The sequence below is a fragment of the Aulostomus chinensis genome, chromosome 9, assembly GCF_037954235.1.
Source record: "Aulostomus chinensis isolate RoL2024-O1b breed Wild chromosome 9, RoL_Achi_v1.0, whole genome shotgun sequence".
Taxonomy (NCBI): domain Eukaryota; kingdom Metazoa; phylum Chordata; class Actinopteri; order Syngnathiformes; family Aulostomidae; genus Aulostomus; species Aulostomus chinensis.
Window position 1 is genome coordinate 5,241,691 of NC_141328.1, and position 13,360 is coordinate 5,255,050.

The 13,360-nt window shown below is 42.2% G+C and overlaps 1 protein-coding gene across 1 annotated transcript in view; it reads right to left on the bottom strand.

Annotated features, from left to right (window-relative positions):
* Positions 1-8: 8 nt before the first annotated feature.
* itga5 (integrin, alpha 5 (fibronectin receptor, alpha polypeptide)) overlaps positions 9-13,360 on the bottom strand; it is a 36,780-nt gene continuing 23,428 nt past the window's right edge. The window contains exons 19-30 of the mRNA XM_086213289.1: positions 11,290-11,357; positions 9,783-9,933; positions 9,606-9,698; positions 8,820-8,899; positions 8,645-8,725; positions 8,443-8,548; positions 8,021-8,179; positions 7,267-7,374; positions 4,618-4,731; positions 3,960-4,061; positions 3,752-3,874; positions 9-3,144 (exon numbers count right to left, since the gene is read on the bottom strand). Of these exons, the coding sequence (XP_086069415.1) occupies positions 3,061-3,144; positions 3,752-3,874; positions 3,960-4,061; positions 4,618-4,731; positions 7,267-7,374; positions 8,021-8,179; positions 8,443-8,548; positions 8,645-8,725; positions 8,820-8,899; positions 9,606-9,698; positions 9,783-9,933; positions 11,290-11,357 (1,269 nt within the window). The 3' untranslated portion in view covers positions 9-3,060. The remainder of the gene's footprint in view (positions 3,145-3,751; positions 3,875-3,959; positions 4,062-4,617; positions 4,732-7,266; positions 7,375-8,020; positions 8,180-8,442; positions 8,549-8,644; positions 8,726-8,819; positions 8,900-9,605; positions 9,699-9,782; positions 9,934-11,289; positions 11,358-13,360) is intronic.

A 13,360-nucleotide genomic window follows, 5' to 3' on the forward strand; every position in this document is an offset into this window, starting at 1 on the left:
GACAAGAATTATTAAAAAGAGAAATATTTTATTAAAATACAAACCACAACAAGTAAAAATTGACCTCCAAGTATCCTCCCCTCCCTTAACAAAAATGTTCTCCCCAATATGGGGTGAGAAAATTCACAAGACATCAATCATTTGAATTCAAAAATACTCCCCTTGTCATAAATATGTACAACTTCTTTTTGAAAGTCCTGGAGAGTGGAAATGGGCCAAGATGTTTTAAAAAGGAGGGTAACCACGGAGAAAGTAGCAAAAATGATCCCCTGTCATAAATAATGGGTTGTTCAGTAAATCATTTTCTTATAAACAATTGTATAAGAATTTTAAAGGTTTCCAATTCATTTAACAAATCACTATCAAATATGAGGGAATATACAATAAGGTTGTAATATTGCAAACAAACGTTAACACATGTTAAGTCTAGATAATGAGTGTTTGGACAAATGCAACCATCTAGTGCATAATTTAAAAAAAAAAAAATCTGATATATAGTCTGGTGGTTGTTATCAGGTGTAAAAATTAACAATCAGAAAAGTGGTCCAGCAATGAAGTGGTGAGTATACTGTAGGTGAAGTGGAAAAAAAATCCTTCAAAAACGCACTTGAAGTAGGCTTCGTAAGCAAGCGGGTGAACACGGAAATCCAGAAACTGAAGACTGATTTATCGATGTGCTTTTCACATACTATGAGGAACACACAAACTTTTTGAGTAATAGGAGAATTTGCCATCCTCCCCAGAGCCAGACAAGAAGACAGATACACTTCTTTTCCTTTGTTTGTGCAATAGCGAGCGAAGACCCATGCAGGCCACCCGAACGCTGGTTTGCTCAGCACAATGAATGACAGTGGGTGGTATGTGTTAGCATACCTGCCAAAGTCCTCATATCTAAAGTTCATGATCTTTCTTTGCTCTTGAGTAATCATCCACATCAAAAAGTCAGCCATGAATGGTAGAAGCAGTTGCACCTCTAGTTGTCAACGAACACAAATGTTTGCCATAATCGCTGCACACATTGGATTTGTCACGAAAGTGGTTCAGACTATGTGTCTGACTTAAAACTCTTCATTTAAATTCTTATTTCATTAAAAGATGCTATGAAAAACTAGGAGAACCCTTCGGAGAAAACTGTATTCAATTACTTGACTGAGGTATGCTAACACTTACCATCCACAACCATGCATTGTGCTAAGCTAACTAGCATGGGTTTCTCACTGGGGAGGATGGCAAATAAGTCAAAAAGTTGGCCTGTTCCTTCAACACACCTCACCACATGTTACAAAGGTCTGGTTTATCACAACTCATTCACAAACAAAAGAAAAGATGAAATATTAAAAAGAGTGACTATAAATATTGCACTTCCAAACAACATTTAGTTCCCAGTGCCTGGTTGGTTTCCCTTTGTTAGAGGTACAAGACACCCTGAAGGATGCTAACATCTGGATGACAGCATTACTGCTGCAGGACTGTTAAAAATCAATCCTGGACAATCACTGATCTGTATGCAATTGCAATCAATATGAAAGCAGAATGGATGGTAATCAAGATTGAAGGGATAACCAGGACTAAGCAGAGGGAAAGGCTATAACCAATTCATACAAAAAACAAACATTCATAAATATACCATTCACACAAATGCATGTTTGCAAGTCACATGTTTACATGCAAGCACAACCAACTCTGACCCACAGTATTTACATGTAAAGCATATTAAAATCTATGTACAAGACAATTAACCAACACTAAGCATTTTAATGTTCAGTCCTGCAGACTTTTGGTACTGGGACGACTCTTTCCTCCGATAAAAGACAATCAAAAATACAGTCTCTGTAAGCTGAAAATGGATCCCTCTGCTCACTAAGAGTGATGATCCTGCCTGTTCTCAGACTGAAACTGTCAAGGCTACAACATTGCTGATTGTCATGTCTTTGGTTCTAGGCATCTCTGTGCCATGCCTGTTAGCTCTGTGGATTTTATGAAGCATCATTTACCTGCTCTTGGTCTCAGGGCGTAATGAGCCCAACCCGAATCGAGCAGGATTAAAGTCAGCAAAATGTTCTCTTGCATCTTCACCAGAAGCACCACACTGATTCAAGCCAAATGTGAGGTTGCACGGGTCCGTGGTGGTTCCAGTCCCATCCCAGTCGCCTGCAATAACAATGACGATGCCAGCATTGGTAACTCAACACGAAGTGATCAGTAGGAGTCAAAATGAGAACTCAAAGGAAGGTCAGTCAGTCATTGGTGTCTTTGGAAGTAAATCAGTAGATTTCCTTTGAGTGCAAAAAAATAAAATTAAAAAAAAAAACTCAACCCAGTACTGCCCTCCAACCTGAGGCAAAGAGAGATCATGTTCACCGGCGGCTTCGAAGCATCCCCCCACTATACCCGCGTGCCCTGTTCCATTGCAGTGAGCTGGATCCTACCATGGGAACACCCCCAATGCATTGAGGCTTAAATTTAATCAAATATTATATTTTGTAACAAAGAAAGGCTAACTTAAATTCCAAATCTAAACTTTGGATTTGCTAGGTCAGGTTAATGTTGCCAGCTAATCCATCATGAACAATCAGAACGACAGGCAACATGACTGATGGCTTCTGGCTACCTCAAGCAAGGCAGTGAACACATCAGCTTATTAGCACCAAAATAAGGCAGTTAAAGGGCTATTACAGAACTTTTCTATCACTAGAATCCACAAAAGGAACCCCCAACCGGCGTAACCTGTGCGTCTTTTGCGGTCACTTTCTTGAAGTTCAGTCAAGTTGAGGCATTGCATACAAAAATTCTACTTGGTAACAATCCCAACCTGCCAAAACAAAAAAACAAAACAAAAAAAACAAGGTATAAATTAAAAAAAAGAATCAACATTCATTTGGCTTGGAGATCTTTGGACGTTTGTCTTCCTCTAGTGCAGCACAGTGGAGTTCCAGTGGTCTCTCTTCCGCCTAACTCTTCAACTGCTCTCTGATCCAATCAACATGATCTGTCATGTTTCTCCATTGCAATCATACGGCCAGGTACTGTGGTTCTGGTAGCGGTTGCTCTGGTTGTCATCTAAGCCTCAGAAGCAGCCTGTGGTTTGAGTTGCGCCTTCTCCATGGCAGTGCCGTACGGTAAAGATCGCTTGAAAAAGCCAAACTGCAAGAAACATAGAAAACATTTCAATACAGCAGAAATTCAACTAAGACGATCCTACATTTTCAGTCTGTCAATAATACAAAGCTATTCCAGAGACCCAGTGTGTAAAATTCAGGATAGATTATTGGGAGGAATAAAATTTATCGAAAGTGGGTCAAACTCACACCTGAAGTGGTCAGGCTCTAACTGTTAAAATAATCTTTAAAACTAGAGAAATTAGCCACAAACTCAAGCTTTGATTTATTAGAAAGAATCCCATACCAGTGGTTTCACAAGTGTTAGATCACCAGAAACAATCAATTGTTGCAGCTGAAACGCACTTTCACTATCATTTCTAGGGGCTTTAATTATTTATTATTTCCTCTTACCTAATTGTTATAAGCAACTGAAGGGTACTAATTAATTTTGCTGCGGGGATCAATTTTTTTTTTTTTTTTATTCTGTAGGAAGCTTACGCTGTTTGAGAAGCCTATTTTTGATAAACGTAGGATCATTCGCCCTGCAAGTTCTCCTGCACACTTGAAAGTGTGAAGTGTTGTCTGAAGCTTCACCACTAGATATCACTAGATCCCACACACTAATCCATGAAACACCCCGTTACACCGACCTTGTATAATACATAGATGAGTAGCGCCAGAAGCAGTAAACCAGCCAGAATGGCCAGTATGATGATCCACAGAGGAACTGAGTTCTCAATGTCTGGTTTGTTCCACACCACCTGGGTCACCACCTGAGGATGAGGACACACTTTAAAACCTCTGCATGTAGTCGACCTGCAACAGTGATTCGACTAAATTAATAAAGGTCTTAAATACCTTTTTGTGCCCACTGGATACATGTTTAGGTAGGATGGCATAAGGCATCTTCTTCACGCTATATCGAGCCAGACACTCCAGCACATACTGCTTATAAGCTCTCTGAAAGGAGAAACATGAACGTTACTTCACCAGAATCAAAATGAAACCCACTAATACACACTAGGTGGGGACAGAGACCGTGCGCCTTTTCCAAAGAAAACAGTTTTGCATACCAATCCTATGAGAAGTGGTGACAACCAGATAATGAATTTTCAACACATCCACACATGTGTCTTGTGTTACAGCATGCATGGGGGTAATAAATAGCCTGTGTAGATCAGACATGGCAGGAGCACTGAAAATGTGAGTGCACGAACAGAAATTGAAGTCTGCCCATCTAGTGTGGAGCAAGCTCAGCTTAGAAGTGTTGCTTTTGAGGGAATTTTAGACTGAGCAGAAGAACCGATGATGCCTCATCAACACAAACAAATATGTGACTAATTCAGCTTTACTATCTTTTTTTTTTTTGTCTTTATTCAGACTTCAATAATAGCTCCTTATATCCTGGCAAGCGAGAAAATACGGGCGTCAGTGAAATAGTCCACATCCTTTTCCTCTGTCATGCCCTTGTCATCTGTTCCCAAGTGTGTAAGGAAAAGGTTCATCTCCTACAAACCTCAATGAAGGTCTCAGCCCAGATGCGGGATCGCACTTTCAGAATCGCAGTTGTTCCTTTCTCCAGAAGACCCACGTGACACTGGAGTGCCCAGCACTCCACATTAGAGCAGGACTACGGAGACAGAGAGGAGTTCAAATGACATTTATTAGTCATTCAAATCATTCTCGAGTTCATAAATAGCGCGGAGAAGAAAAAAATATCCTCCCACAAATCATAGCTAATCACAGGCTGCAGTTGAAGGACACGCAGGAAAGAGTGAAAATCGTTTATATTGACATAAGACAAATAACAGCCACATTAATACTGCAGGTCAAATAAATATAACAAAGAGCCCAATGTTATGATCCCTATTCCACGCCTGCTTCGAATTAGACTGAAGGAATGTCATGAGACTGTAAAAATGCTGCATGCACCACTCTCCACGTTACCACTGAAACCATCCCATTTTCTCAGAACTGTTGAATACACAATCTTAATTACATCCCTATAATGCAACTTAGCATGTTTAACATTTTAAAACATGTACGCAATGTGTTTTAGAGCTGATGCCATACAGCCAGACCACCCCCAGACTGAGAGGTTTCAGTGGGTTTCCTGCGGGAGCGCATTGGTTTACTTATTACACTGTGAAGGGCAAACACAGGAGGAGAAGAGAGTTCCCGCCTAGTTGCTCCAGGCTCGATCTTAGACAGAGTTAATAAGAGTAATCAGACAGACAGGGAGCGTATCAGTCCACTTCCTCCTGGTAAACCCTCCCGATGCCCAGGGCAGCAGGGCTACAAAGCTTTGTGGAAATGACATGAGAACTGTCCAGTGCCAGAGATGCTCCAGTCCTCCACATATCCTCCCTGGTGGGATTATGCGGTCGTGATCTGGAGCTTGGGGGTGTGCATGCTTTTCCCACAACTTCATAAAAAAAAAAAAAAAAAGGAAAAATAGTCAGCAGCCTGACTCCACAGCTGTTGTGTGTATGGGGTCTAAATAGTTTAACCCTTTGTAAGGAAAAAAAAAAAGAAAAGAAAAAAAGAAGGTCTGCAATGATTAATTAAGCCTGGAAAATTCATCATGATTAAAGATTTTATTCCAGTCCACTAGCAAGTACAACAAGTGCAACGGGATGAGAGCGGCTCAAGAGGTGTGTCGTGCTGCCGTAAAGGAAGATAAAAAGGAAAAGATCTGATTTGCTATTGTGAATGTTAGATTTTTGGGATTTGCTTTTATGATTCCTCCCTTGTTGTCTTTTTATTCTTAAAGTTATTAAAAATATATATGTATATATTCAGTGTGTTTTCCCGTTATGGTGATTTGCTCTGCATTGTAGCTATTGGCTCTATTTAATTGTAAATTTGTGGGACAATGGACCCCATGGACCTGGAATACTGGGATGCTTATGAGCCCAAATTGGTATCTCACCAGATAAACAAAATTCTAATAAATGCCAACACATTTCTAATTAACTGAAGAACTACAACACAATATTTATTTTGCTGTTGTTCGTGCATTTACAGCCAAGCCTTTGTTGCTGCTCTCAATTTCAAACTCTCACTCCAACACAGCCTCAGTGAAGCATCGCCAAACTCTGAAAGACTTTCATTAAGTAGCACTTTGAAGACAGATATCTGTCCTCTGGAGCGCAGAAAGCAAAAGTGCAAACTCAGGGGAAATGAGAGAATGGGGTCCTTCATCTGAACGTGTCATCGGACATGCTTGATAAACGAGCACAGTTAGGGACGACAGGCTGCTGGACAAAGAGCTCTTTGGTTGAGGCAGGTATCCACAGACAGAGGCAGGGAGAGCAGCTACCTGCAGCTGGGTGGATCAATGGGGCCAGTGTGTGTGGGGGCTCGGGGCCTCAAAGAGCCAGAGCCAAAAATTAAAGAGCAGTGAAGTAAGCCGAGCATCACTGGCAAAAAAAAGCCTCCCATATGTTACATCCACCACTACTGAAGGCCCTTTAATGTTAATCACCACAGCTGGACAAGCCTGTGCCCTCTGACCCCTCCCTTTTAATGACATCATAATCTAATTATGCAATCCCAAGAGCCTCGCGTAAGGCGAGGGCCAGTGTCTAAAAAAATACATCCAGGCCTGTAAACTTTATTTAAGGCAACGCTACAAAATATATTGTGCCAAACTTCTCACGTGTATGGTGGCCCGGAGAGCTCAAAACACTGAATCTGAGGAAACGACTTTGAAAGAGACAAAAATACAAGCACATTCTCAAACACATTACAGAAATACTAAAAATTCCAATTAATAACAAGAGAGGTGTTCCCAGAAGGGAGTTATACAAAATGAACTTTTATTTTTTTTGCTGTCTCACAAGTTTATTGAAGTTGGCTCTCTGTCAGTGGTGTTGGAAATGTTCTTATTTTATTTTGACATTTTGGCCACCAAAATATTGTGTTAAAAAACAAGTGTGTCCAGACATGTTCATCAATTTGAAGTGCCCTTACTTGCCATTTAATGGGATTCGCAGTGTTTCTGTCAAGCCTTGTCTGATTTTGCAGCATGTTTTCCTATTGATGGAGACATTTTTATTTTTTTGGAGCTATTTTGGCTATTTGCATGTGTTTGGCTTGACAATTTCACACACCAAAAATTCCGTATTTGTAGAAAGTGACAATACTCATCAAAGCCTCTTACCAGGTTCGTCAACTGCGAGAGCTGATTCCTTTGGGCTTCCCTCTTCTCGACACGGTGCTCATGGGCCTTCAGTGCCAGCAGAGGTGGTTCTGTGGATGTGTGCTGGAGCTAAAAGACAAGACGGTACAAAAGCACATCGAACCCATTAGACACTGACCTCCCAGTCAAGGAGAGCACACCACCCGTTCTGTCAATATAGGACCTAATGTTAGTGTGACCCTGAGGCTGATTTGTCATTAATCAGAAGCATGTGAGCACCACTCCACGTGAATTCCCGTGGAAATACAGCCTACTTAGCAATTCACCAGGGGGAAAAAAAACATTAGAGCACAGCTTAGACTGATGACCACTTACAGCCCTTCTCAACATCTGTCATACTTCAAATGTAAACACAAACAACTGCACTGAAATGTTTTGCCCACAAAATCCCAAAGCTGTAACTTGGTATAAGGGGGTGCGTCTCTAGATGTCGAAGATGAGTGAGTATATTGCTGGGTGAGGTGGTTCATCAAGCTGTGCTGAGCATAGGGAAGAGCTGGAGCTTCAAAGCAGTGGTGGGGTAAGTGTCCTGGGTGGGGCTGAGAAGCAGCGAAGAGGAGGTGGGTGTGGGCAAACCAGCGGGAAGACCCAACAGTTAATCATACATCTTACTGAGAATCAGTGGGAGATCTTAACAGTCAGATTTTCCCCTTTTTTTTCCCTCGTTTGACCCTGAGAGGTGGGCATATGCGCACATCTGTACGAGGTCACTCACTTTGAGTCGTCTGTGGTTCATGTTTTTGTCAGCGGTGCAGTTGATGGGGCCCTCTGTGGAGAACTCCAGAGGGTAAAGGAGAGCGAGACCCTGGACGCTGAGGGGGCAACGTAGCTCAAGGAGGGTGTGGCTGATCCGACTGGGCCCATTGTTCACCAGCTGGAAAAAAGAAACGGTAAACTATTAGAAGCATCAATGGCAACTTCTTTTTTATTCATATTTTAGTCAAAGCTACAGGTGGAAACAGATTTTTTTCCCATCTGGCGAATCTTTTAACCTGTTTGTAATCCCCCCATGTGAAACTACATCTGCACAGCGAGTAAATTATCCTGTCTAATCTGGGGTATGTTTTCTTTAGTTTTTTCCATCATCTCTGCTCTGAGGATCCTCCTTCATGAGTATGAACAGCTATGGTCGCTTACCTCATAAATGTGTTCCACTCCAGGCCCAACATCCTGCTCCACCCCATAGCTTTTGGGCTGCTTCCAGTTAGCCGGTGGAAAGAAGACCTTATCTGGTCGCGACACACTTAAAAAAAGAATTGAGGAGTGAGAACATGTGCAGGGAGGCATCAGAGACTTGATTAAGATGTAAAAGTTCATGAGAGGGAATCCTAAGACTCACCCCTGCAGAATGACCTCAGCCTGGACAACCACCTCCAGCTTGTAGGGTACAACCTCGCTGTGGGAGTTGTTCTCATTTTTACTGCGGGGAGGAGGGAAGAATTCTGATAAACTGATGTCATTTGATGGAAGGTTTCGCACATTTTCTAGGATCTGTTGTTGAAATCATGTCATACCTGCGCATTTGCAGCTCAAATTGAACAGTTTTATGTGTGTCCTTCAGCCGTGGCACTGTGAAGCGCAGACCTGCCCAAAGCTGTAAAGAAGATTCATCATTCATCTTATAGAAAAAAGGAGTGGGTAGATGATGTAACCTCAACTAAAAATGCCTGCATGTGAAACACTGTACACTCATTTCTCCTCAGCTGGCACCCAACTGGCATTAACAAATTGCTATTTGCTCCAGTCTTAGTTGGGATGTCAACAAAATTCAATGTCAGGACGTCTAATGAAAATTTGAATTCTGACAACTGAAATTGATATCTGAAGACACAAAGTCCAAGGCTGGACACTAACGTCTCAATAACGTGGTGCCAGTTGGCTTCAAGACTGGAGAGCATTTTCAGGCAGCCACACCTCCTATGACATCATTCACCGCATCTTCTAACATGATGTTCTTGGGTGTATTTGGAAAATACTCTTTTTTGCTCTGTGCTTTAATCAGAGCTTGGATTTTATTTAATTCAAATCAATGGTGCTGAGACAATCTGATGACCTATGTGTTCACATCAAAATTGAGACAGTAGGGGGAACTCTGCAGTACTTTTCTGTCACGTTTCCTAAAATACACTTCCTCTTCCTTTGTTCTTCACACCTTACCCGGTGATGACAAACTTTTTTTTTTTTTTACACAATGAAGAGGAAACTGTAATGTGTAAACCAACTACCACTTTGAACAAAAATCAAATCACCCACAACCCTAAAACTCATTCTTGGCCAAAAACAGATAATGGTGTTCTTACACTGGTACCGGACTTCATCGGGTTTCCCAAATCACAGCTGAGGTATCGGGTCTGATTCTCCGTCTCATAGCTGCAGGTGAGCTGGGTCAAACTCTGGGAACGATAGGACCGACTGTTCAGGACATCAGATTGGCTCCTGGAGTTGAACATTGCAGTGTGCATTACATCTCTACTCACCTCATTATTGCGGGCGATACCGCTATAGTCAGCCTCAGGCGGCAGCACCACATACAACTCTGCCTCGTACGCCCCTCCCTCACCCTCATTCCTGACATTGAACGTCAGGGTCAGCGAGTTGTCATCACCCAGGTAGACTTCCTTCCTGTCCCTGAGGGCCCGCAGAAAGAATAAAAGCTGATTACTAACAGTGTCAACATTAAATGGTATCAGGACTCTATGGACAAATAAATACGGCTGGTTGTTATAAGGAAAGTACAAAATGATAAATTAATTGTCTAATCATGCTAATACATGTTAACTTTCAGTGTGGCAAAAAAAAAACATGAAATTAGATTCATCCAACAAACCCCCTCCTGAACTAGGTAATTAGGTGGAACATGCTGTAAAACAGGACTATCAAAGACCTCCCCCTTCTTTGCTTTCTCTCACCCCCTATGCCTCATTCCAAATCCCTCTACACAGCTAAGAACAATGAAAAATTCCACACAGAGGGCCACACAGACGCTTTTAATTACGGGCCGCTCTCGTAAAAGCAAGGCAGGAGAGCAAGAGAGAGAAGATTTCTAGGTCTGATCCTCTGTCGACCTGCGAGTCAGCTGTAGTCTGATTCTAACTGGCATTGTGCTTTTTAAACTAAACAAGGGCTCAAAATTAGAAAATGCCAAGAAACTGCAAAGCTTCCCCGGGGGGGCTCACTGGTCTTACAGGTTATGTGCTTTGGCAGTGGAATAGAAAAAAACAACACCCCAGGAACGATTTTCTCTGAACGTCTATTAAATCATGTCCGTCCCATTAACCCCTGTAACAAGGCTTAAATCAGTCACTACGGAGCACAAAAAAGCATTAAGCAATTATTCCAATGACATTAATAACACCTTCTATGGCTGATAGACCTGCATTTGAATGCAGTGCCACACTCACAGCAGGTTATTCCATATGTGATGGGTCAGCCATACGTTGAGGAAAAAATGGAGGCAGATGTTAGATAAATATAGGAATGTGAAATCAAAATGACAGAGCGGAGAAGGGAGTATCGGGGTGGCTGTTATTTTTAAGAAAAATGCTAACAGATTTCTCAAATCAAAGTGTGGCATGCAGGGTGCTCCTGACAGCCTCAGAAGCCGGCGAGATCGGGCCTCAGCTCTCGATTCCTTCCAAACCAAACCTTCAACCCACCCCCCACTGTCTTCCCCTTGTCATAGCACCTGTAGAGCAGAGCTTCTTCCTGTTTTCAAAGGACCGTGCACCTCTACTCTACTGTGGCTATTAGCAGCCTCTCACTGGTATGCAAAACTAAACAAAGCAGCAGAGCAACAAAAACAGCTGTATTTTTGTTTTACTACTCAAATCCAAGCTCCCATTTGCATTGTAGAAGTTGAAGAGTTCAGCGTCTGTTACCTTGTTCACTGGTGACACTGTATTTATTCACCATGCTCTAATATATTTTCTAAAATCCAAAGGCTGTGGGATATTTAGAAATGTACAGGGAAATGAAAAGCCTCACCCGTGAACTGCCAGCTTCAAGTCAGGAACACAGATGTTGTCCTCCCCGCAGTCCAGCAGAATCTGAGCCTAAAAGACACACGTTGGTTTTGATTAATGGCTCAATAATGATGATCAGACAGGACAACAAACAGAGAAGCTCCGACTCCTCTTTTCTGAAAGGGTATCCGATACCTGAACCTGCACATCAGCCAGCAGTGATCTGATACACAGTACTGAAAAATAAATAAATGCGTGTATGTTTTTTACTCAACAACTACATTTACAAAAATCTCTGTATGGATTTGACATAACATCGTTGTATGACTTGGTTCATGTTAAACTCTTAAAACATGAACAAAAACATCCAGAGAATGAAGCCACAGCACTTTGTTTCATAACTCACTTTGAAGGTCACCCTCTAAACTACAGCCTTGATACTGGACACACCAATATTTTATTTGTTAATGTAAAGTATTATTACATTACTGACATTTTGCAAGCTTCGTCTGCACAATATACAGCAAATCAATTCATCTAAAATAGCAACTGCCAGTGGAAGAACAGCACAACTTCCTGTGTAGGTCAAGGCTGCTGTTTCAGAGAAGTGACGAAGAATTCATTTCCTGTATGTAACAAAAGTAGCAGAAGTAGCAAGGCCCCTTTTCAGGGCAAATACATGATCAGATTTTCAGCCAGCATCAGAGGTGTTTCTGTTCTTGGAAGCGGAGCAACTCGAACTAAAAGTGCACTTCTTTTATCTTTTTAAGGCCAGCTGAGCTCAAAGGTTCACAGTGTGGTGAAAAAGTTGCAGGGAGAGTAGGAGCGGTGTTAAGCAGCTCAGCTGGGCTCAGCTCAGCTGGGGGATGTCACCTGTGATTTGTTTTGTCTGATCTCCAGTGAGAAACAGTATAAATACAACTAAATACAGTACAACCGTCTCTCAGTGGAACAAGTAGTTGCAAGTTTCCACGTGTTGTCATGAATCTTTAGTCCAACCTGGCCATAAGGAGGAAAACAGGATGAGTGTAGCACCGTGTGACATGTGGTATGACTAATGCATTACACCACGAGCTAACACACACCTGGATTACTGTTTTTACAAGACATCATCACTGCACACAAACTCAGTGAAACAATGACCCTGTGTAGGCACGGACACACTCCCCAGAACCAGCTGTCACGGCACACATATGTTTTCTCTTTGCGACGTAAGAGGAGGAAATGATGAACAGGGGAGCATACAGCACACAGAACGTGCCAGAGGAGATCCTCCTGCGGAGCGGAGCACCGAGCTGCCAGATCTTAACCAGCATGCCACATCACAGCACTATGTGGCCAACCACGCTTTCACCACATGCTACGCCACCCAGCGAACCACAGATGTATATGAGCATATGGAGAGGGAGGAGCTTAAGAAGAGCTCACTGAGACATCGGATATCTCTCTGGACTTTTTTTGGGGGGGTCAAAGATAACAAGAAAAGAACCAAACCAGTGCTTGATAAGAGGATGAGCCCTGAACGTGTGGCAGGGCGGCAGCAAGAGAAACTCTGCGGACTGCCAAATTGCACCCCGCTGTGACTGCGAGTGTGATGATGCTCATGACGATGAGGATAATAAATAGAAATGGAGGAGGAGATTAGAGAGAGCCATGCACCCCCCTTGTCATTACACCATACAGGGGCTCTAATTATGGACACCATGGAAACCGCTAAGTTAACTTGGCCACATGTCCTCCTGGGCCCATGGGTCTGCGTGGGTCAGAAAAATGACGTTTGTAGGCCCATCACTGTAGTTTAACAACACTGACATGACAATTTGAAATGAAGACAAACGCAATACAATAAAATCTAATATCAGCTTGGCAAAGTCCAAGAGTCCATTAATCAAAGTCATACCGATTCGGTTGGGGATTATTTTAGGAACAATGAGGGTATTGATGAAGAATGTTCTGAGAACGTGACAACAACTTGGATCTTTGATCAACTGGGTCATGCGCTCTTACATGATGATGAGAACGATGGCAATTAATAGAGCCAATGTAAAACCATAAATCTTCGTGAAACATATGGAATATCTTAAGATGATAGC